This window comes from Hordeum vulgare, chromosome 4H, assembly GCF_904849725.1.
Source record: "Hordeum vulgare subsp. vulgare chromosome 4H, MorexV3_pseudomolecules_assembly, whole genome shotgun sequence".
NCBI lineage: Eukaryota > Viridiplantae > Streptophyta > Magnoliopsida > Poales > Poaceae > Hordeum > Hordeum vulgare.
Genome location: NC_058521.1, coordinates 96,112,600 through 96,138,084, shown reverse-complemented (window position 1 = coordinate 96,138,084; position 25,485 = coordinate 96,112,600). Strand labels below are relative to the sequence as shown.

The following is a 25,485-nucleotide window of genomic DNA, read 5'->3' as shown; positions in this document are numbered from 1 at the left end:
TCGTTCCCAAGTAGCCTCTTCTTCGGTATGATGATCCCTCTGAACTTTGCATAACCTGATTGCCTTGGTGCGAGTAACTCTCTCTGCTGTCTCCAGAATCTTAACAGGCTTCTCCTCATATGTCAAGTCGGTCTCCAACTGAATTGCCTCTAGTGGCACTGTATCTCTCAAAGGAACATCTGCCATCTCGGCATGACACTTCTTCAGCTGGGATACGTGAAACACATCTGTATAATCCTTCACAACTGGCACATCTTCCAGGCTACCCCCTTAAGAGAGTTCACCTGCATCCTCTTATGCTGATACTTACATACATATTTGATTCTCTTCCCTCCTCGTGGACTGAGAGAAATAGATCGACTAGCACAATCAATAAGTCCTTCATATAATTGTAACCCGTCCATACCCAAAATAATATCCAGACCTTGTGACTTCAATATGATCAAATCTGTAGGAAACTCATGCTTCCCAATAGACAAGTTCATCTGAAAACATCCCAAACTTGCGGCCATCTCAGCCCCATCAGAACTTACTAGAATAGGCATACTAAGGGTTTTGGTTGGCAAGAATTGATAAGAAAATAGATAGAATAGGTCTAGAGGAATATAGATATTCTACCCATATGCATAGTATGACCAAGGTAATATATATGAGGCAACAAAACACCATAGCAATAACACAAACAAGCATAACAATAATCAAACATATCTATATATATAGTCGAATAATTCCGACAAGATCCTAATTTAACAAACAAGCAAAATAACAATCAAGCAAGCAACATCGTATCGTCATGCCACAAAGCGGGCATAATCAGATACGCTATCCCGTTAATATCGCAAATAAAAACAAGATAAGTGGTGGTCTCAACACTAGTTCCTACTTAAGCTGGTCAAGATACTAGAGTGGTTATCTAATGAAAGAGTAAGATGTAGACAAGGTGTATAGAATAATGTTTCACTCCTATGGCTTTTCTAATCCATTTTCTAGGGCCACGACCTACAGTCAACGCATTGCTCTGATACCATCTGTAACGACCAAACCTCGAAAGATTTGAGTCTCTGTGCTTTACCGTGCTAGTCCCTGGATCGACTCGCTAGCACACACAGTATAGATGAAAACCAGATATAGCAAGTGCATCATTTATTATAACATATGATCCAGAATTTATAAAATATAACAATCTGCATAGCACTTAGCTAGCTTTATTCTATTAAACAGCGGAAAAGTAGCAGAATAATAACGACGAGTCCCATCATAGCCCACTGGCGATGTTGAGTGAAGACTCGCGACCCTAACGGTACCTTACTCCTCGTTTGAATATCCTGCAACATGATACGTTGCAGCCATATAGGTCAATACTTTGAATGTATTGGCAAGTTACACAGGAAAAGTAATATAACAGACCTACATGTATATGCATAGTATAACAAGAGAAAGGCTGATGGTTATATTGCAGAAAGCTGATTTTATCCTCATAACTACCTAATAGTCAACTTTTAATTTGTTTGCTACAATAACTCACATATGGTTGAATTGGCATCTCCAACTCCAACCTATTACCATCATTAAGTTTCCCATCAAGTTTTATTAAGTGTGTCATCTGTCAAGATCATCCAACAACTGTAACGGCCTAGCTGCTCAAAATTGTCCATAACCGGGGACACGGCTAATCATGATTAGTTTATACACTCTGCGGAGGTTAGTACGCTGTACCCACTGGACCCAACCCGAAGATTGGGACGAAGTCTTTCAGAAGCAGTCACCTAGTCCCACAGGAGGCCCATCCCACCTATCATAGCTACATCAGCTGGCACATCCGGGTAAGGTTTCCACGACTGATCAACTAAGCCAGAGCCCATAATAGCCAGTGGTCGCACAAGGAAGCTACTAGTCACTAAGTCTGTTTGATCTTTTTCAACCTGGGCGGCATCCACTTACATTCAGAGGGTAGAAACCATGATGTTCTTGAAACCACCCAGCAATACCATATCCGCCCAGAGGTGTATTATATCCTGAATTACTACTCAATTTATTTTGTAGTAATCCTCACATAATCTCAATGAATACAGGAACCAATCCCCGTCTACATAGCATAGCAAAACTAAAAATACCACGATCTTCAATGACGAGGGATATAGCTCAATAGCATAGCAATAATAATCTTCCTATACATGCATAATTTTCATAGGGTGGTATAATACTACATGCATAGAAAAATAATAGGTAAAGGATGATCAACATGTAACTTGCCTTGATTCTGGTTCAGAAAGTCACACTCCTGACAATAGTTTGCGTCGCACTCCGCACAATCTACACGTTGCAAACAATCACACCAATCAATCATCACAATCACATAACACCAAATAAAACCATCGGCAATAAAACAACTTGTTTAAAACCAAAGCATAAATAGCATGGCAGCAGGTATAAAATCATCTACATGCTGATACGATGACAACGCAAAAAGAATCAACTAAACCGGGTGATCGGTTTGCAAAATATGGCCTCCGGTAGGTTTAAAATAATCTGTTTTAACAAAAAAATTAATTTTCGTAAAACTGAAAACTACTGGTTCTAACATGTTCTACTCATCAATACGAGATCACAGGAAAAAGAATTTCCTGAATCGGAGTTACGAGTAAAAAGATAAACGCGTTTCAAAATTATACCGAGAATCTGACAGAGCTAAAAACAGATTAAAAACAGAGTAAATTTCATCCTGAAGCTGTTCATCGGGGTTTGATGAATCCGCTCGTGCGTGCGTTCTCACCACGAACAGCGGGGAAAAACGGAACCGTCTCGGTGTGGTGCCTCCGATGGTGCTTCTCCGGTGGCGGTCGGACAAACTCCGGTGACGTGCGCAAACTCCGGTGAACGGCTTCGCGAACTCCGATGGATGGTGAGGTGCTCCGGCGTCGGCGCGGTGAGGGGCGGCTCCTCTGCGGTCTAGGCGATATGGGGTCTGGCTCAGATCGAAGTCAGCACAAGAAACGGGTCCTGGGACTTTTCTACTCGCGAGGAGAAAAGGAGTCCTGGTCGAACATGAGCTCGTTTCCTGGGTGAAACCGGCTCGGTGCAGGGGCTGTGGCGTGCTGGCGCTGGGCACGTGGGCAAGTGGCCTCGTGGCCTGGGGCTCCTGGGGCCAGGAGCGTGGGGCTCGGTCCCTGGCTCGATGGAAACAAGTAGCTGGAGCTCATGGGTGTGCCACGAGAGCTGGATGGTGCTGGGCACATGCGGTGTTGGCTGGGCTGAGCCTTTGGCTCGGTCTGGCCAGCTAGTCCAGTTTTTTTTTTAAATAAAAAAATAACAATTTTTTTTTCAAAAATATCAAAAAATATATATATATATACAATATATATATAAAGATAATATATTCGCATATAGTAATATATATGTATACCATATATATATATAGATATATACGCATATGGTAATATATATATATATATTAAAATGGTAATATAGACATAAATAAATATAAAATAAATCCACCTAATAAATAATAAAGGAATCCTAGTTCCTCCTAATAAATTTTATGAAAATAAGTTTTATGCAATAGGCCACACAAAAAGCATTTGAAAACTTCACTAAAATAATTTGAAAGATTATAAAGTTTCCAAAACCAAATAAGATAACTCCAAATAATATTCGAAACATTATGCACTTTAATTCGACAGGGGAGAAGTCATATTATCTCCACTCCAATAAATTGCCCGGAGTCACATAATGAATAAAATTTTCAGAAGAACAAAATAATGCATAAAAATATGAGATGCATATGAATGATCTATTAACATCCGAATTTAAGAAAATTGGGATGTTACAGGTAAACTGTGAATCAAGCTGATCGGTCGAAAATCCACCACCGAGCAAGCCTCGGGGGATTTTGGGATCAGGGTGATCAATGCGTGGTTTAGTCTGCCAAACCCTCGTCCATTGCCAATGAGCAGTTTTTGCAGCGCGATGATAAGGTCAGCTTTGATGATCTCCCAAGCCTTTTGAAAGAATAGGCCAATGAAGCCGTCTGGCCCTGGCGCGCGATCAGAGGGTAGCTCTTTGATAACCTTCCAAATCTCCTCTTCATGAAATATCCAGTCTTGATCCGAAAGACCAGCCCGCACGACATCTAGCTCATCTAGGGTTAAGGTGAACTCGCGGACCACATCCTTCCCTAGGAGTTCATGATATGCCTGGTGGAAGGCCTCCTCCTTCCCCCTCTGATCAGTGATGATCTGGCCATCTAATGTGATCGCCGATATGTGGTTCTTCATCCTCCTCCCATTAGCCACGAGATGAAAAAGCTTCGTGTTTGAATCCCCCTCATGCAGCCAGGATATGCGTGATCTTTGCCTAGCAATAGTCCTCTCTAGGGATGCCAGTCCCAACACCAGCTGCTTAAGCGTTCTCCTGAGCCATCTCTCACCCTTAGTGAGTAGCCGAGTCTCCTGGGCGCAATCGAACCGAAGGATGAGTAGATTCGCGATTGCGATGTGAAGTTTGATGTTCCCAATTTTCTTTTGGCCCCAAGCCTCCAGCTCTTTCGCCGTGTTCCTCAACAAGCGATCGAGCCGCAAGAAAGGATCCGTGATGCTATCCTCACATACCCAAGCCTCTTGGAAAACGTCCATGAAGCCATCCATGTTAATCCAAAACCTCTCAAAACGGAACCATCTCTTAATGTGAGCATGATCCGCCATAGCTAGATGCAACGGGCAGTGGTCACAGGATGTGGTTGAGAGGGCTTGTAAGAGGCACTCCGGATGCTCAAGCTCCCAATCCATAAATACGAACGCACGATCAATTTTAGTAAGCGTGGGCACATCCTGTTGGAAATATGCCCTAGAGGCAATGATAAAATAGTTATTATTATATTTCCAGTTTCAAGATAATCTTTTATTGTCCATGCTATAATTGTATTGAATGAAAACATAGATACATGTGTGGATACATAGACAAAACAATGTCGCTAGCAAGCCTCTAGTTAGCTAGCCAGTTGATCATTGGTGGTCAAGGTTTTCTGACTATATGCAAGTGTTGTCACTTGATAACTGGATCACATCATTAGGATAATCATGTGATGGACTAGACCCAAACTATGAACGTAGCATGTGATCGTGTCATTTTGTTGCTATTGTTTTCTGCGTGTCAAGTACTTATTCCTATGACCATGAGATCATATAACTCACTAGCACCGGAGGAATACCTTGTGTGTATCAAACGTCACAATGTAACTGGGTGACTATAAAGGTGCTCTACAGGTATCAACGAAGGTGTCCGTTGAGTTAGTATGGATCAAGACTAGGATTGGTCACTCCGTGTGACGGAGAGGTATCCCGAGGCCCACTCGGTAATACAACATCACACACAAGCCTTGCAAGCAATGTGACTAAGTGTAAGTCACGGGATCTTGTATTACGGAACGAGTAAAGAGACTTGCCGGTAACGACATTGAAATAGGTATGCGGATACCGACGATCGAATCTCGGGGAAGTAACATACCGAAGGACAAAGGGAATGACATACGAGATTATATGAATCCTTGGCACTGAGGTTCAACCGATAAGATCTTCGGAGAATATGTAGGATCCAATATGGGCATCCAGGTCCCGCTATTGGATATTGACCGAGGGGTGTCTCGGTTCATGTCTGCATAGTTCTCGAACCCGCAGGGTCTGCACACTTAAGGTTCGATGATGTTTTTAATATAGTTGAGTTATATGTGTGGTTACCGAATGTTGTTCGGAGTCTCGGATGAGATCACGGACGTCACGAGGATTTCCGGAATGGTCCAGAAACGAAGATTGATATATAGGATGGTTTCATTTGGTCACCGGAAAGTTTCGGGCATTTCCGGCAGTGTACCGGGAGAGACGAATGGGTTCCGGGTGTTTACCGGGAGGGGCCCACCCACCCGAGAGTGAGCCCATGGTCTTAGGGTGGGGTAGCAAGTTCTTAGTGGGCTGGTGGAGCCAGCCCAAGAGGTCTATGGTGCCACAAGTAAAAATACCAAAGGAAAGAAGAAGAAGAAAAGGAAAGAGGGAGGTGGGAAGAAAGAGGAGGACTCCTCCTTCCCAAACCGAATTGGAGGAGAAGTCCTCCTCCCCCTTCGGCCGACGCGCCCTTGGGGCCCTTGTGCCCCAAGGCTAGCCCCTCCCCTCCTCCTATATATATTGGTGGTTTTAGGTTTTTGAGACACAACTTGGCCACGTGCAACTCAAACCTATTCCAGATAGTTTTGCCTCTAGATCGGACTTCTGCGGAGCTCGGGCGAAGCCCTGCAGGAGTAGATCATCACCACCACTGGAGCGTCGTCACACTGCCGGAGAACTCATCTACTTCTCCGTCTCTCTTTCTGGATCAAGAAGGCCAAGATCGTCATCGAGTTGTACGTGTGTTGAACGCGGAGGTGTCGTTCGTTCGGCGCTAGATCGGAACGGATCGTGGGACGACAGTGATTTGAATCAAGAAGTTGTACCACTACATCAACCGCATTTCTTAATGCTTACCGCTTAGCGATCTACAAGGGTACGTAGATCTAATCTCGTCTCGTAGATGGACATCACCATGATAGGTCTTCGTGTGCGTAGGAAATTTTTTGTTTCCCATGCAACGTTACCCAACAGTGGCATCATGAGCTAGGTTCATGCGTAGATGTTATCTCGAGTAGAACACAAAATATTTTATGGACGTTGATGTTCGATTTTTTTTCCCTCCTTAGTCTTTTCTCGATTCGGCGCTATTGTTGGATTGAAGCGGCCCAAACCGACATTACTCGTACGCTTACGAGAGACTGGTTTCATCAACTAACATCCAACTCGTTGCATAAAGATGACTGGTGGGTGCATGTTTCTTCAACTTTAGTTGAATTGGTTTTGACTGAGGCGGTCCTTGGAGAGAGGTTAAATAGCTATTTGCACATCTTCGTTGTGGTTTTTGCGTAAGTAAGATGCGATCATACTAGATACCCATAGCAACCACGTAAAACATGCAACAACAAATTAGAGGACGTCTAACTTGTTTTTGTAGGGTATGCTTGTGATATGATATGGCCAATGACGTGATGTGATATATTGGATATATGAGATGATCATGTTCTAATAGTTAATATCGATTTGCACGTCGATGCTACGAAAACCGGCAGGAGCCATGGGGTTGTCTTTAAACTAACGTTCGTGTTTGCAGATGCGTTTACTATATTGCTAGGTCGTAGCTTTAGTAGTAACTAGCAAAAGAGCCCGTGCGTTGCAACGGGTAAGAAAAACGCTCACTAATCTAACAATCATGGGTCCATAGGCCCGTGTCCTTTATTTCAACACATGAAATCCCATGTGTATTTCTATTTACTCTTCTTTCCACACTCGTCGACGCTGGCTTTAGTGTTCACACCATCACAACATGTTTGAATGTTGTCAATCTTAAGATGTCTCCCTCTCACCATAAAATGATAAATTTATTTTTTTCTGTGATGTTTTGACAAGGCGTGCATGCGTGATTATAGATATTGTTTTTATTCTCCATCCTAGTTTTGCCAAAGTGTTCATTTTCAATTCGAATCGACACCGATATGAAGGAAAGACTGATCATGTGCTATCGATTAAGGTTTTATCGTAAATAGCATTTTCAAATTTTTAACACGTAAAATAATATCATATTCAGATTCTACATATTTTTTAATCAAATTTCATATATAACATGTTAAATTTAAAGTTAGCGTTAAAAAGATATGTATTTTCAAAAAATCAATTAATATATACTGCGGGTTGCTTATCAGAAACTTAAGAGGGTTTCTAGAGAAAGAGTATGACGGACTAAGAATACATATTTCTTTTATTAGTATGTATAGATTTCTTTTCAAACTTTCACAAGAAGAGAATCCTCACCTGAAGTTTCATTCCATTTCAAGAGAGCATTTATAAATCAAGCTAGTGTTAGGAGAGATAGTTGCCCCATACTCGGTGTCCACTTTGAGCTCGATCTCTTTGCCTTATTCTAGTCGAAAGATGATTGTCAAAAAAAAATCTAGTCATATAATGTGCCAACTTGTTATGTTTACCATTAGCAAGAAGATCAAGATTAGCAAATCCATAAAAAAATATGTGCCCTCTAGAAGATGTCTTATTTGAGCCGGTCGATTCCATTTCATCGCCCCCTCCTCTTTCAGGAATTTACTGATTTCAAATGGTGTGGGAAATTAAGATGGCAATTTCTGAGTCGTATGAGGTAGGAAACTCTCAAGTAGTGTTCTAAGGGAAGAAACTGCCTATTCTGATCAAGAACATGCCATTCTTCCTATTTCAACCGAGGATAACATGCCATTCTAGAGGGTGATCGGAAATTACGGTTCAAGCTTTCCCAGCCTCTTTTCATGGATGGACTCTTAACGCCTACGAAGGCTTGTGTATAGGGGCGTGCAACAATAATTTCCACAATGCCCTATTCACAACACTCTCTTACTTCAGGGAACCTATGAGAAAAACAACGTATATCTGTTCAGAATAACTTAAAATACATGACCATGTGGGCATACCCTGTTAACGTACACACCAAAGAAAGAAAGAAAGAAAGAGACATGTAGTAAGAAAGCAAATACAAATTCACTGTAAAATATCATGAACAAAACAATCAACATATGAACAGAAACAAAATCGTCGGAAGCTCGCGAGGCTGGCTATAGATCCCTCCTTCCGCTGTTGCTCAGGTCCACGTCGTTCAGGGTTAGGCTGTCTAGAATCCTAACGACCTGCAACGCAGCCCAAGACGAAACAAATCAATGGCGAGAATAGACGTTACGAGGTTGGAGGAAGTTCTTCTTCCTCGCCCGAACGCACGAACCTGCCCCATCTTGGGCCTCCCGGCGGCCGAGTGCCGGATGCACGCCACCGCCGCCTCGATCATGCGGAACATCTCGACGTCGTCGTAGTCACCGATGAGGCGCGGGTCCACCAGCTCCTCGAACTCCTGCTCGTCGATCACGCGGTTCAGCAGCGGCCTCGACTGCGACGAGGGCACGAGCGAGCATGCTGTCAGTGATGGATGCAATGGCGTACTGCATGGGTGTGCTGCTGCTGCTGCCTGCCGGTGCTGATCTTGCTTACCCACTCCACGAGGCTCTCGTCGCCGAGGGGGCGGGATGTGTCGACGGGCTTCCGGCTGGTGATGAGCTCCAGGAGCACCACCCTGAAGGATTTATCTGTTACCTTCCCCGTCGAGGCGTACTCCGACGCCAAGTACCTGTTCGTTTTCAGTCACCACAAACACAGAGTTTTTGACAATTTTTCCTCGTTTCCTATAGACGTGCCAAGATGAATGGCTCCTGCACTTAGAGATGGTTTGTTTACCCGAATGTTCCCATCACACGCATCGAGACGTGCGTCACCTCGTTCTCTGTGAGCCTGGCGAGCCCGAAATCCGCGACCTGGATTATGATGAACGCGACATTCATGTTTCGTCAGTAACTGAACATTTTTATTCTCGACAAAGGTCAGTAACTGAACATACTACCATCGAGAGAACAACAACCATTTTATTGAGAAAGAGCATAACCTGAGCTTCTAAGTTGTCGTTGAGAAGGATGTTGGATGACTTGATGTCCCCGTGGATGATCCTTGGATGACCTATGTACAACAGCAAGGAGCACAAAAAATCAGCTGCAAATTCAGAACGAATAGACACACAAATAGGAGCAAAAGTAAACCCATCCACATCTTACAGTCCTCGCGCAGGTAGGCCAACCCACGTGCCGATCCCGCCGCGATCTTCACCCTCGTCGGCCAGTCCATCAGCGGTCTTCCCCTCCCTGCAAGCAAAGCAATTTAGACGCACAGAACCAGTGGGTGAGCCATGACCGTTCAAGAAGTTAATACTATGCGTTTAATATAGCTAGAGTCAGAGAAGCAGAGAACGGGGGAATGGATGAGGGATTTGAGGCTGTACCAAGAGGAGGACGCGCGGGCGCACCCGTGCTCTTGCTGGGGAAGGGTTGAGCCCGCAGCGAATGGGAGGGCATCCCGATCCAGAGCCGCCGCCCGCTGGTTCTTCTTCTTCCTCCTCTCCAGATCCAGAGCGAGCCGAGCCACCGCTGATCCCGATCCAGAGCGAGTCGAGCCACCGCGCCCCTGCTGCTGCTTCTTCTTCCTCCTCTCTTCTCTTCTTCTCTCTAATCCCTCTCTGCCTCCCATTCTGCAGGCGCAATGGACCTCCGCCGGCGTCCCGATCTCACCTCTGTTTCATTCCAGCAGGGGACGAATGGATCCGGGGTGTCTCGTGCCAGATCCGGCCTCGTTCGTCTCTTGCATGCCCCTGGCATCACCCCGCCGGCGTTGTGTGCCGCCGTCCTGGCCATGCCTCGCTCGGGAGGTTGGTGACGACCCACCCCTCGAAGCTTCCCGTGGGCAGCACTATCTTGCGGCCTCGATTCACTTAAAACTGTAGTGCGAGTTGAATAGCCAAAACAACAGGGGCTTTTCTGCAAAACCAACAACGACATACGACAGAAACGATCCGTGGTTTATTATTAGGGAGAGATAGCATATATAGCACAACAACCTCGATGGCGGCACGATGATCATGATGATGGAGATCATGGTGCGGCGCCGGTGACAAGAAGATCATGCCGGTGCTTTGGTGATAGAGATCAACAAGCACAAGATGATGGCCATATCATGTCACTTATGAATTGCATGTGATGTTAATCCTTTTATGCACCTTATTTTTCTTAGAACGACGGTAGCATTATAAGGTGATCTCTCACTAAAATTTCAAGATGAAGTTGTCTTCTCCCCGACTGTGCACTGTTGCGACAGTTCGTCGTTTCGAGACACCACGTGATGATCGGGTGTGACAGACTCAACGTTCACATACAACGGGTGCGAAACAGTTGCACACGCGGAACACTCGGGTTAAACTTGACGAGCCTAGCATGTGCATACATGGACTCGGAACACATGAGACCGAAAGGTTGAGCATGAATCGTATAGTTGATATGATTAGCATAGAGATGCTTACCACTGAAACTATTCTCAACTCACGTGATGATCGGACTTGAGTTAGTGAATTTGGATCATGTACCACTCAAATAACTAGAGAGATGTACTTTTTACGTGGGAGTTTATCAGTAATTTGATTAGTTAAACTCTAATTATCTTAAAACATAGTCTAAGTACACTTTGCAATACTTGTGTTGTAGATCAATGGCTCACGCAACAGTCACCTTGAATTTTAATACGTTCCTAGAGAAAGCTAAGTTGAAAGATGATGGAAGCAACTTTGTAGACTGGGCTCGTAATCTTAAGCTGCTCCTGCAAGCTGGGAAGAAGGATTATGTCCTTAATGCTGCGCTAGGAGATGAACCACCCGCTACGTCTAGCCAAGATGTTTTGAACGCCTGGTTAACACGTAAGGAGGACTACTCGGTAATTCAATGTGCAGTCTTGTATGGCTTAGAGTCGGGCCTTCAACGTCGCTTTGAGCGTCATGGAGCATATGAGATGTTCCAGGAGTTGAAGTTTATCTTTCAGAAGAACGCCCAGATCGAGAGGTATGAGAGCTCCGATAAATTCTATGCTTGCAAGATGGAGGAGAATTCGTCTGTCAGTGAACATGTGCTCAAAATATCTGGGTACTCAAACCGTCTACCTGAGCTGGGGATTGAACTCCCGCAAGAGGCTATCACTGACAAAATTCTTCAATCACTGCCACCTAGCTATAAGAGCTTTCTATTGAACTATAACATGCAAGGGATGAATAAGTCACCCAGCGAGTTATTCGCGATGCTGAAAGTCGCAGAGTCAGAACTACGGAAAGAGCATCAAGTGTTGATGGTCAATAAGACCACTAGTTTCAAGAGAAACGGAAAGGGCAAGAAGGGTAACTCCAAGAAGAGCAGCAAGCCTCTTGCCAATCCGACGAAGAAACCCAAGGCTGTACCTAACCCTGAAACAGAGTGTTATTATTGCAAGGGACTGGATCACTGAAAGCGCAACTGCCCCAAGTATTTGGCTGATAAGAAGGCGGCCAAGGAAAAATCAGGTATATTTGATATACATGTTATTGATGTGTACTTAACCAACTCTCGTAGTAGTGCATGTGTATTTGATACCGGTTCTGTTGCTCATATTTGCAACTCGAAGCAGGAATTGCGAAATAAACGAAGGCTGGCGAAGGATGAAGTGACGATGCATGTGGGAAATGGTCCCAAGGTTGATGCAATCACCGTCGGCACTGTCTCACTTCAGTTACCATCAAGATTAGTTATGAACTTAAATAATTGTTATTCAGTGCCTGCGTTAAGCATGAACATTATATCTGGATCTTGTTTATTGCGAGACCGTTACTCGTTTAAGTCAGATAATAATGGTTGTTCTATTTCTATGAGTAATATCTTTTATGGTCATGCACCCAATGTGAGAGGATTGTTCATATTGAATCTTGATAGCGATGATACACATATACATAACATTGAGACCAAAAGATGTAGAGTTAACAATGATATCGCCATGTTTTTGTGGCACTACCGCTTAGGTCATATTGGTGTAAAACGCATGAAGAAACTCCATCCGATGGGCTTTTGGAGTCACTTGATTTTGAATCACTTGACACGTGCGAACCATGCCTCATGGGCAAGATGACTAAGACTCCATTCTCTGGAACAATGGAACGTGCAAGTGACTTGTTGGAGATCATACATACCGATGTGTGCGCTCCGATGAGTGTGGAGGCACGCGGCGGATATCGTTATTGTCTCACCTTCACCTACGATTTGAGTAGGTATGGATATATCTACTTGATGAAGCACAAGTCTGAAACGTTTGAGAAGTTCAAGCAATTTCAGAGTGAAGTTGAAAATCATCATAACAAGAAGATCAAGTTCCTACATTCTGATCGTGGGGGTGAACATCTCAGTTTTGAGTTTGGTGCTCATTTAAGACAATGTGGAATTGTTTCACAGTTGACACCGCCTGGAACACCATAGCGTAATGGTGTGTTCGAACGTCGTAATCGTACTTTGTTAGAAATGGTGCGATCTATGATGTCTCGTACCGATTTGCGGTTATCATTTTGGGGCTATGCATTAGAGACAGCTGCATTCACTTTAAATAGGGCACCATCAAAATCCGTTGAGACGACACCATACGAACTGTGGTATGGCAAAAGACCGAAGTTGTCGTTTCTTAAAGTTTGGGGATGTGATGCTTATGTCAAAAAGCTTCAGCCCGAAAAGCTGGAACCCAAAGCAGAAAAGTGTGTCTTCATAGGTTACCCAAAGGAGACAGTTGGGTACACCTTATATCTCAAATCTGAGGGCAAAGTGTTTGTTGCTAAGAACGGGCCTTTTCTTGAGAAGGACTTTCTCTCGAAAGAATTGAGTGGGAGGAAGATATAACTTGATGAGGCTGTCGAACCTCTAATCCCTCTAGATGGTGGCGTGGGACAGGGGGAAACCTTTGTCGAAGCGACACCGGTTGAGGAGGAAGTTAATGATGATGATCATGAAAGTTCGGATCAAGTTCCTATCGGACCTCACAGGTCGACAAGATCAAGTACTACTCCTGAGTGGTACGGTAATCCTGTCTTATCAATCATGTTGTTAGACAACAATGAACCTGCGAATTATGAAGAAGCAATGGTGGGCCCAGATTCCAACAAATGGCTGGAGGCCATGAAGTCCGAGATAGGATCTATGTATGAAAACAAAGTGTGGAATTTGGAAGTATTACTTGAAGGCCACAAGGCTATTCAGAACAAATGGATCTTTAAGAAGAAGACGGACGCAGACGGTAATGTGACCGTTTATAAAGCTTGACTTGTGGCAAAGGGTTTTTTCACAAGTTCAAGGAGTTGACTACGATGAGACATTCTCACCGGTAGCGATGCTTATGTTCGTCCGAATCATGTTAGCAATAGCTATATTTTTTGATTATGAAATCTCGCAGATGGATGTCAAAACGGCGTTCCTTAACGGTTTTCTTAAGGAAGAGTTGTATATGATGCAACCCGAAGGTTTTGTCAATCAAAAGAATGCTAGCAAAGTGTGCAAGCTCCAGTGATCCATTTATGGACTGGTGCAAGCATCTCGGAGTTGGAATAAGCGCTTTGATGAGGTGATCAAAGCATTTGGGTTTATGCAAGTGGTTGGAGAATCTTGTATTTACAAGAAAGTGAGTGGGAGCTCTGTGGCATTTCTAATATTACATGTGGATGACATATTGCTGATTGGAAATAACGTGGAGTTTTTGGAGAGCGTAAATGATTACTTGAATAAAAGTTTCTCTATGCAGGACCTAGGAGAAGCTGCTTACATTCTAGGCATTAAGATCTATAGGGATACACCGAGACGCCTCATAGGACTTTCACAAAGCACATACCTTGATAAAGTTTTGAAGAAGTTCAAAATGGAACAGTCTAAGAAGGGGTTCTTGCCAGTGTTACAAGGTAAAAAATTGAGTAAGACTCAGTGCCCAGCAACTCTGGAAGATAGAGAACAAATGAGTTCCGTCCCCTATGCTTCAGCCATAGATTCTATCATGTATGCAATGTTGTGCACTAGACCAGACGTCAGCTTGGCCATAAGTATGGCAGGCGGGTTTCAAAGTAACCCAGGAGTGGATCACTGGACAGCGGTCAAGAATATTCTGAAGTACCTGAAAAGGACTAAGAAAATGTTTCTCGTTTATGGAGGTGACGAAGAGCTCGTCGTAAAGGGTTACGTCGACGCAAGCTTTGACACTGATCCGGATGACTCTAAGTCTCAAACCGGATACGTATTTATTCTTAATGGGGATGCAGTAAGCTGGTGCAGTTCCAAGCAAAGCGTCGTAGCAGATTCTACATGTGAAGCGGAGTACATGGCTACCTTGGAGGCAGCTAAGGAGGGTGTCTGTATGAAGTAGTTCATGACGGATCTTGGAGTTGTGCCGAGCGCACTAAATCCAATAACTTTGTTCTGTGAGAACACTAGTGTCATTGCTTTAGCAAAGGAATCAAGGTTTCACAAGAAGATCAGGCACATCAAACGACACTTCAACCTCATCCGCGACTACGTCGAAGTAGAGGACGTAAATATTTGCAAAGTGCACACGGATCTGAATGTAGCAGATCCGCTGACGAAACCTCTTCCACGGGCAAAACATGATCAACACCAGAACTGTATGGGTGTTAGATTTATTACAATGTAAATCGCATGGCGATGTGAGGACTAGATTATTGACTCTAGTGCAAGTGGGAGACTGTTGGAAATATGCCCTAGAGGCAATGATAAAATAGTTATTATTATATTTCCTGTTTCAACATAATCGTTTATTATCCATGCTATAATTGTATTGAATGAAAACATAGATACATGTGTGGATACATAGATAAAACAATGTCCCTAGCAATCCTCTAGTTGGCTAGCGAGTTGATCAAGGATGGTCAAGGTTTTCTGACTACATGCAAGTGTTGTCACTTGATAACTGGATCACATCATTAGGAGAACATGTGATGGACTAGACCCAAACTATGAACATAACATGTGAAAGTGTCATTTTCTTGCTATTGTTTTTGGCGTGTCAAGTATTTATTCCTATGACCATGAGATCATATAACTCACTAGCATCGGAGGAATACCTTGTGTGTATCACACGTCGCAACGTAACTGGGTGACTATAAAGGTTCTCTACACGTATCTTCGAAGGTGTCCGTTGAGTTAGTATGGATCAAGACTGGGATTTGTCACTCCGTGTGACGGAAAGGTATCTCGGGGCCCACTCGATAATACAACATCACACACAAGCCTTGCAAGCAATGTGACTAAGTGTAAGTCACGGGATCTTGTATTACGGAACGAGTAAAGAGACTTGCCGGTAACGAGATTGAAATAGGTATGCGGATACCGACGATGGAATCTCGGGCAAGTAACATACCGAAGGACAAAGGGAATGACATACGAGATTATATGAATCCTTGGCACTGAGGTTCAACCGATAAGATCTACGGATAATATGTAGGATCCAATATGGGCATCCATGTCCCGCTATTGGATATTGAACGAGGGGTGTCTTGGGTCATGTCTGCATAGTTCTTGAACCCGCAGGGTCTGCACACTTAAGGTTCGATGATGTTTTAGTATAGTTGAGTTATATGTGTGGTTACCGAATGTTGTTCGGAGTCCCGGATGAGATCACGGACGTCACAAGGATTTCCGAAATGGTCCGGAAATGAAGATTGATATATAGGATGGTTTCATTTGGTCACCGAAAAGTTTCGAGCATTTCCGGTACTGTACCGGGAGTGACGAATGGGTTCCGGGTGTTTACCGGGAGGGCCCACCCACCCGGGAGTGATCCCATGACCTTACGGTGGCGCACTAAGTCCTTAGTGGGCTGGTGGAGCCAGCCCAAGAGGGCTATGGCGCCACAAGTAAAAATACCAAAGGAAAGAAAAAAAGGAAAGAGGAGGTGGAAGGAAGAGGAGGACTCCTCCTTCCCAAACCGAATTGGAGGAGGAGGAGTCCTCCCCCTTCGGCCGGCGCACCCCTGGGGCCCTTGTGCCCCAAGGCTAGCCCCTCCCCTCCTCCTATATATATTGGTGGTTTTAGGGTTTTTGAGGCACAACTTTGCCATGTGCAACTCAAACCTATTCCACATAGTTTTGCCTCTAGATCGGATTTCTGCGGAGCTCAGGCGGAGCCCTATAGGAGTAGATCATCACCACCACCGGAGAGCCGTCACACTGCCGGAGAACTCATCTACTTCTCCGTCTCTCTTGCTGGATTAAGAAGGCCGGGATCATCATCGAGCTGTACATGTGCTGAACGCGAAGGTGTCGTCCGTTCGACGCTAGGTCGGAACGGATCGTGGGAAAGATCGTGGGACGGCGATGATTTGAATCACAAAGTTGTACCACTAAATCAACCATGTTTCTTAACACTTCCCGCTTAGCGATCTACAAGGGTACATAGATCTAATCTCCTCTCGCAGATGGACATCACCATGATAGGTCTTCGTGTGCGTAGGAAATTTTTTGTTTCCCATGCAACGTTCTCCAACACATCCCTCACATTGCACCGCGTATATTTCCTTCCATGTAGAAACAACTCTTTTAGAGCATTATCGTCTATGACGCGTTTGAACTTCCCCATCATCCTCCTATCCAGGATCGAGTTGTTTTTGTGAGCCGCATGAAGGATTAGGTTAATGTCTCCAATAACGAGCCAAGGTCCCGGGCAGAGCATCCTACAGTCTGATAATTCTCGCAAGAAGTTAATCTTCTGCGTGTCCTCCTGCGGCCGGTACACCACGGCTATCCACCATGGAGTGCCCTCCGTGGGTGAGACATATCCGGTGATGAAGTTTGTGTCGTTAACAAAGTTAGAGATCCATGCTCTAGTGGAGTCCCATGCCAAAATTATGCCAGCCCTAGTAACCGATTTCAGGAGGTAAGTAAAGCCATCATAATTTGGCCCCATGCATTGCAATACTACATATTTGTCCACCGCCTCAAGTTTAGTCTCTAGAATACAAACTATCGCCGCACGGATCGAGTCCACAAACTCTCTCAGTGCCTTCCTCTTGATGGGGCTATTGAGACCCCTCACGTTCCAGCACACCACCTCCAAATTGATAGTCGACATGGAATCAAGTGCATCTCCTGTCGATGCCCCGCACCAGATACGACACCACGGTGCCACCATTCCTCTCCAGCTCGTCTATGATGTTGCGGGGGATAGCCTTCCCAAAAATGGCGGCAATTGCTCTTAATTGCGGCTCCTGCAAGGGTGAGTCAAAGACCATTCGTAGCTATCCAAGCGCGTCTTCAGAAACAGACACATCATCACTGTCGAAGCCTAGAGCTTTCACCAGCACTGCCTCCGCCGCCGAGGCCTTCGATTTGCTATTACCCCCCAAAGAGATTGAGCGAGTTGCATGCCTCGGGGTGAAAGGATCTTGTCCTGCCTTAACGCCACCTAGCCCTTCAAATTCCTTGAGCAGGGGAGGCGCCAATTTTTTCAGGAGTCCCGTGCAAAAGGATCTGATATTGTGTTGTGCGATTTGTTCCTTGGAAGTTAACCCATTTCCCTGGTGTTGGCCATCAGTTTCCACCGCGTGAGGCCGCGATGGGTGCATGCACTCGTACGTGGTCACGTTCGCCGTGGCCCCCACAGGCTCCCTGTCCGTAGCGGTATTTTAGCCCGCTCCAACCACGTCCAAAATCATGTCTCCACCCTCCTGTGTAGCCCTGGTGGTCACGAGATCCGAGATTGGTGCCCATCCATCCGAATCAGGTGTCGTCGTGTTAGTGGCCACCGCCTGACAGACAGGGGGCCCACCCTCTGGGTTTGTCGCCAGTTCCAACATCTGTTGTCGCTTTGGCTCAACCGCTGCGACCGGATTGGTCCCATCAGAAGGGACAAACGGGCCATCCTCCGTGGCATCCACTAGCTGCTCGCCAACGGTCATGGAATCCGCTGCAGAAATAGGAGCGGAAGGTTCAAGCATCACTTTATCCATGCCCAGACTTGGTAGGCCCCGCGGGAGCGCCTTTTCAGTGACCACCGGCAGCAAGACCCGTACCAGCATCTGCCCCTGGTCAAAAGATGGGGCCGAATGCCCCACCTCTGCAACACCGTGACGCTCGACGCTCGGATCCTCTATGGCCCGATGAGCAACGCCCGCGAACTCAGTGGCCCGTCGATGTGGAGTCTCCATTGGTGCAAGCCGGGTGGCGGTGGTCACCGCGGCCTGGCCAGCCGGCGATGTCGTCTCCTTCCAGGGGGTGGCAACGACCATGTTGCGCTCCATCTCCTCCGTGGCATTCACCATCGGCAGGATTCTCCAGTTCGAGGGGCCGATGCGCCCAAGAAACGGCCGACGGTAGGAACCTCCCTGAGCTCCACTCGAATGCATGCCTCCGAGGTGATCACGAACACCTTTGTCCACGGCAACACATGCCACTCCCCTCTACCAGAGAACCCACCGGAATCCTCCGGCAGACCACTCTGGCCGCTCCCATCAGAGTTAGCCGGACATAGCCATCTCTCCGCTCCCTCATGCTCCCTGATCCTACCAACATGAATTAGTGTCGTGTATTCAAGCACCTGGCGAGATGTAGGCATGCTCGCTGTAGGATCTACCTCCTCCGGTTCCGGAACCCGGAGACGCTTGACCACACGCACTTCATCAGGATCGACGCACCATGCACGAAGCTTGAATAGAGAGAGATCCTCACGATTGGCCGTTTCTGGTGCTAGACTCTCAACAAGACAAGAGGATCCAAGCATCTTTGTCGCCGTCTCCCTAGTAGAAGCATGAGACGGAACTTCTTCAATCATCAGATCCACCTGTGTGCGCATCAATCTAGACACAACTTGCGCTTGTCGTAGCCACGACCTGACGAACAGCTTGAAGTGGCCATGCTCGATTGACCTAGCCGTCAGCGCGATGTTGCATAGATCAACCGCAGCAAAAACCACTAGAAAATCCTCCGGGTAAAACTTGTGAACCGAGAAACCGTGGCAAGGAATCTCAAGCACGACGGATATCGCCTCGGCCGCCTCACGGCACGACACCGCTGGCCGAGCACCTCCAACATACGCCACCACCGCCAGCCTCAAACGCTGCTCCAGGTCGTCCATCACCGGAGATCACTAAAGCACGCAGATGGATCTTGTGGCTGCAGCCGGTGCCTGCCCAAACCCCACAGGTGCGGTATCAGTCAGGGCTGGCGAGGGCCTCTGCGGCGGAGTAGCCTGCCTAGTCGTTGGCGACAGCCTGTGCGCAAGTCTGGCAGACATCGTTGGCTGCGAAGTTCACACCACCATGGCCATAGCATCTCCACTAATAAAAGCACGAGAGGGCAGATCCAAATCACAATCTCAGCCGTCTAATCATTTAATCAAGGGTCTAAAAATGTTGTTAACAAAACTAATGAAATCTTCCTAATCCTCTCTCGCACCTACCCTAAAAAACTCCCTCGCACGTCCTCTTCGTAACCGTGCCGCACCTCGCCCGCACCTTCGCTCGGCCGCCTCCGCCCGTGCAGATCACCACCCACTAGCAACGGTCGCCCCGCGTGCGCCGGTCGCCGCCCATAGTCGACCCGCCCGCGCCGGTCGCCGCCCGCTCGTCGTGCTCGCTCGCCCCGCCCTCTCGCCGTGCTCGCGCCCCACTGGTCGCCGCCCGCCCGCCACGCTGCAACTCGCTCGCCCCAAGCTAGGCCTATCTTAGCCGCTGGCGGCGGACATGGGGACGCGTGAGGTGTATGAGGAGAAGCTCCGCAGCGGCACGCACCTCCGCCGCGACCCGACAATCAACCCCGGCCTTGGCTCCGCGCGCTGCCCCTACTGCCTCTCCCTCCTCAACCCCACCACCAACTCCGTACGTACCCCTCGACCCCTCCTCCTCCATCCGCTCTGCGGGTTGTTCTGACTTGATGCTTATGCTTTTCTCTTGGACGGCCGCGCAGGGATAGGGCGACTGGCCATCACCTCCATCCTACATGACGCCACTGTCGTGGTAACGCGATTTCACCCCTTGTTGCTTAATTTCCACGGACAGATGCATGCCCGAGATCCGTAATTGTGGAGATATGATCGCTAACTTGTGTGCTTACTTGTGGTGTCTGTCTGTCCTGTTGCTGCAGACTGGTTCCGGCGCCGGCGTGACGCATGCGCCGACGTGATGCTTAGTGCGGTGCACGGGTTTAATACAGGTTCGTTGTGTGATTTTGGTCCATCGTTTAGTTGTTAGTCAATGTGCTCTGGATGAGAAATTTAATGTTTTTGGTTTTTGGAACAGGGATCCCGTTTGTCCAGAAGCATGTCAAGGGGCCCAAGTGGTTGCACTTACTTATTGGGTAAGTCTTTATTTCGGTTCATTCGATACTACTATGCAAGTATTCCTTTGATTCAGCTCAAGCATCTTTTGTCACGAGAGTTTAAAACACTGATGCATCTTATTACATCTCTAATGTTGTATTTTGTAATTGTGACGCTAGAAGATGCAGTAGTGAAGAAGGTTATGCATCATTAGTTAAAATGGAGAATGAGTGAAAGTCCCGTGCAAATTGACCCCCAGTTCCTCTATAAGTAAGTATAATTACATCAAACTCTATACGAGTAAAGGCTATTTGGTCTCTACTACACGAATGATAAGTTAATCGAGAAAACTTCTTCCACTCTATAAGGATATAGGAACACTAAAGGAAATTAATTAGCAAAACCTGTCTTTCAAGCATGGTACAATTTTGAACATAGATGTGTGTAGCATTCAAGAACAATATCAGGGTATTTACCAATGTCCACCATATCTGCAATTGCTACCATATCGGTCGGCTGTTGTGTAGGAATTAATCGATGAATCGGCCATTTAAGTGAATTTATCGGTAACCCATTTATCTGGAGGTTAACTAAGGCCATATCTATATATCATATGCTATTTAGCAACATGCAATGTACTAACTGTCTAAATATGCAATCCAAGGCTACATAACAACAAGGAAAATTGTTGCCTTGATGTTCTTATGATCTTGCAGCCGATCTGGAAGGCCATAAACCTGAACATGGAAAAGTAGGGAGGGAAGTGGCCCGTTTTGGGCTCAAAAAAGCCTAGCAGTTAATTGGCCAAACTGATAATTTGGCCTGACAGCTGATAAATCGGCTTATCAAATAAATTAACTGGACCTACCAGTTAATGGCTCGAATAGCATGTTTTCATATTGGGAGGGGTCCGAGTAGCAGTTAATTGACCATATTGGCAGTTAACTACCGACATTTGGAACAGTGGTATACTGGTATTTACTCAATTTAATAGGATCAAATGATATTTACTTATTTTTTGAACAAATGATATTAACGAAGGCACAGAAACACCATCTCCCAAGGCACCTGTTCAAATGTGTGGCTAGCCAGACAGATTTTTAGTGGAAAGAACGGTTGAATTTATGAACATAAACACAAGTTCTGGTTTGCTGCCATCTATTAGACTACTGAAATTGTGATATGTGTTATTTACTCGCCTTGGGGCTTTTTATCATGTTTTCTCAGTGCAACTGGCAATGGATTTCCATTGTTCTGCTTGATGTTTGGCACTTGTATCAGTTTCTGTAACTGTTAAGCTCACATTGGTGTTACATTTTCATTTAATTGGAGGTGATATTTTATTTGTGCAGGTCCCTCCTTTGATCTTATTCTCTAGTGCTAGTGCTTTATTTGGGGGTAAGTTTTTGCAATGAAGTTCAATAATCATTTTCTTATCTAAAAAGGGTCTTGAAATTAGCATCGACACCAAATATCCCTTGTATAGAAATTTGCATATTATAGCTCAAACATGAAACATGTTATTTTCTTGTTTTGTTTATGCATTGATAATCATTGTGAATCTACATGGCTTGTACACATTTGGTAAGGGTGCAGAGAGAAAGTGACCATAAGAAATAGTGTGATCCACTATCATTTTTTGTTTACTTGTTTGTATATTTCTATATAGTTCTCAACCTAGCATTTACTTGCAAATCCTGTAGTGAGGTTGATAGAGATTTTAGGTGCAATAGAAAGGAATTATTTGATCAGGGTGGGACTGAAAATGGGGTATGCTTTATTTTAGCGTTCTTTAAGCATCGTATCTACCTTGCCAATTTCTGTTGTCCTAACAAAGTACAAATTAACAGCTGAGCAAAGTTACAAAAGACATATCGTATTCTTGTTAGTTCTACGAGTCTTAAATTTCTTAGGTTAGCAAGACGTCATCTCAAACAGGAAGTGGGTCATCTGCACTTTGGCAGATTAGAGCCTATGATACATCTTGGCTTGTTCCAAATCTATGAAGTCTTTTTTGTATACTTAGCTACATGTTGTCAGGCATGTTGCCAACATTAACTAGGTGCACTAACAAAGAATGGTTGTTTACTTTCTTATTATCCTCTGCCTGTTATATTGTAAATTAAAAATACTCCTGAATACTCCCAAGCCATATGGTGGATCATGTAGTCAGAGCAATTGCATTTTTGAGAGATATAATGCCTGATCATCTGCTACTCTGTCTCTTGCAGCATATGCGCTCCCAACGTTTGCTCAGCTCACTGTGACATCTTATTATGCTGCATCAAGTGCCTCCCACCATGCAGTTTCACAGATCACACGCACATCGAGAAGGCCCATTTATCTGGCGCTGCTGACGAGAAGTCTTGATTAGCTGCTTGCAGTGAGTTTGTTTGGTGCACATGCCATGTACATATATGGCCTCCCTGCTTCTCCATGTTGCAGCAGTCTGATATTTTTGTTGAGTTTCAGGCTCGAACCTGTTCTACCATAAGTACAATTAATTATTATAGTGTGTAGCTTTTCTAATTATCGCTAATCATGTCATGTTAAGAGCAAATTGTGCTGCATTCCTTGGCTCTTTTTGTTGTTTGGATAAAATTATATCTGAAAATATTGTTCAAGAATTCAAAAGGCAATTTTGTATTACAATGCATGTACCATTGGTGGAACCGGGCATGAATTCTGCCAATTTCAGTATGAAACTGTTATATTTTAAAAGAATTATAAGTACAGGAAAGACAACTCTGGCATTGTTCTGTTTTTAGGGAACCTTGCACTCAAATTGGATATGATAAGTTTTTATTTCCTATTGTTGCAAGCAACGAGGAAGATGGCCTTTGCCGAAAGATGGGTCACCTTGATCATTGGGTTGCGTCACTGAATTCAAGTCAAGTGATTTTTTTACCACCGTGTGTATGCTAACAGAAGATGCCTGCTTGTTTTACTTTTGAATAACAAATAAAAAAGCATCTTCGTAGATTCATGAAAAATTCAGTCCACGACCCACTATATCAAATGAACTTGGATTAACCAAAGTAACGACCCAGACCATGAGTGCACAACACAAATCTGCAAGGAGGGAAGGGACGGGGAGGATAGCCGCAAGTCTTCACCGCAGGCGTCGGAAATGTCGATGGGGAAGATGACCGTGCAGCCGCCTGGATGAGCCAAGAGGTCCATCAACTCGAATCCTATTTGCAGTTTCCATTTACAGCATTTTAATAAAAAATGGTTATATTGTGTGTTCTGGGAATGAATGGACTGATAGTGAACATAGAAGCATTCCATTGTTGGTGCTTGTGAGCGGCGGAAAATGCATATGAAAGCTCATTGTTGTGGGACGGTTTTAATTCTTTTCATGTTTCCCAAGATGGGCTGGGTGTAATTGCTGTTGGTTGTGGTTGTTTGATTCGGAAAGTGGATAGTTGTTAGATTTAAATTTTAATAGTTGTGTTGATGAGGCTGTTGGGTTGGAAAATGTCTGCATCTCTTTGATTTAATCTTTCATGGGGATGTTGGGTTTGGAAGTGTGGCACAACTCCGAAGGCATGGTCACTGCATAGGCACAAGCACTCATTGTAGGAAACCATGCCCGTCGTGTGCGACTGCATTTGAGGAAGATGTAAGGGGGTATGTAGAGAATCCTTAAGAGAATGTCATTGTGCTGATGCTGGGTGCACGCTTCGATTAGCTCGGAGAAGCTTATGATTTTTATAACCTTTATTTCTAGCATAGGGGATTTGAAATAAGATTATGAGGTACAAGAAGAGTAGAGGGAATGTCGAGAGGTTGAAGGGCGTGCAGGAGATTGTGTGCAGGTGCTTAGTATAAATTATTTTCTGTTCTTTTTTGCTTGTGGGGAATTTATGCACGTTGTGATATTTTCTTGCAGGGGGCGGCCGGCGTGGAGAACACTAGGTTGTGCAGGTGTGAGTGTCTTGTGCTGATCAGACTACTCAGAACGGAGGACAATGATTGGTACATCGTTGAGCACAGGGAGAAGCACAACCACTCTCACTCACCAAATTTTGGACAGAAGATTCATTAGCCATCCCACAAACACATTGATGTGTATACTTGTGACTTGATCAAGCAGATGAGGCAGAACAATGTCAAGCTTGCAAAAAGTGTACAACATTGTTGGGGGTTTTTCGGTTCAATGGAGAATGTGCCGTTTACGAAGAGGTCTATATAAATCTGTGTGGAAAGATCAGCTAGGAGCAGGCGGATCACGATGTGAAGAAGACAATCAAAGTGTTTGCTGAATTGAGGGCCAAGGATGCACACCTTACATACCGTGTGTAGGCAGAGAAAGAGTGTATTATAAATAACTTGATGTGAATGAATGACAACAACAGTCTACAATACAGTTTCTTTGGTGCTGTACCGGACGAACCTCCAAACAGTGTCTTAAAGTGGGTGTTTGTTAATTCATGGCGGTACCACTTCTATTTTCTTTCTGTTTATTTCATTTAATCAAAATTTTGAACTGGACAAGGGAGGTTATCCCCTCCTATTTTGCATGCTGAATAACTCATGAAAGGATGATATAGCCATCAAGATTTTGCTAATTCTTACACTGAATGGATTGTTGTACATCAAGATTTTCTTCAACACTATTTGATCCATTGTTTCTAAAGGCAATGGTGAAAATGTATTCTGTTTGTCAGTTTCGAGGAGGTGTGACT

General features: G+C 45.0%; 1 protein-coding gene and 1 pseudogene across 1 annotated transcript; one reads left to right on the top strand and one right to left on the bottom strand.

The window, feature by feature from the left end:
* Positions 1-8,671: 8,671 nt before the first annotated feature.
* Positions 8,672-9,840, bottom strand: LOC123450319 (proline-rich receptor-like protein kinase PERK9). Its single transcript, XM_045127636.1, has 6 exons — positions 9,713-9,840; positions 9,547-9,617; positions 9,342-9,418; positions 9,099-9,234; positions 8,836-8,997; positions 8,672-8,743 (listed from the first exon to the last, which is right to left on the bottom strand). The coding sequence occupies exons 1-6, from the start codon at positions 9,780-9,782 to the stop codon at positions 8,672-8,674; spliced, it is 588 nt and encodes a 195-aa protein (XP_044983571.1). The 5' UTR covers positions 9,783-9,840.
* A 10,379-nt stretch (positions 9,841-20,219) lies between these two features.
* LOC123446189 lies at positions 20,220-23,164 on the top strand (annotated as a pseudogene).
* The last annotated feature ends 2,321 nt before the right edge of the window (positions 23,165-25,485 follow it).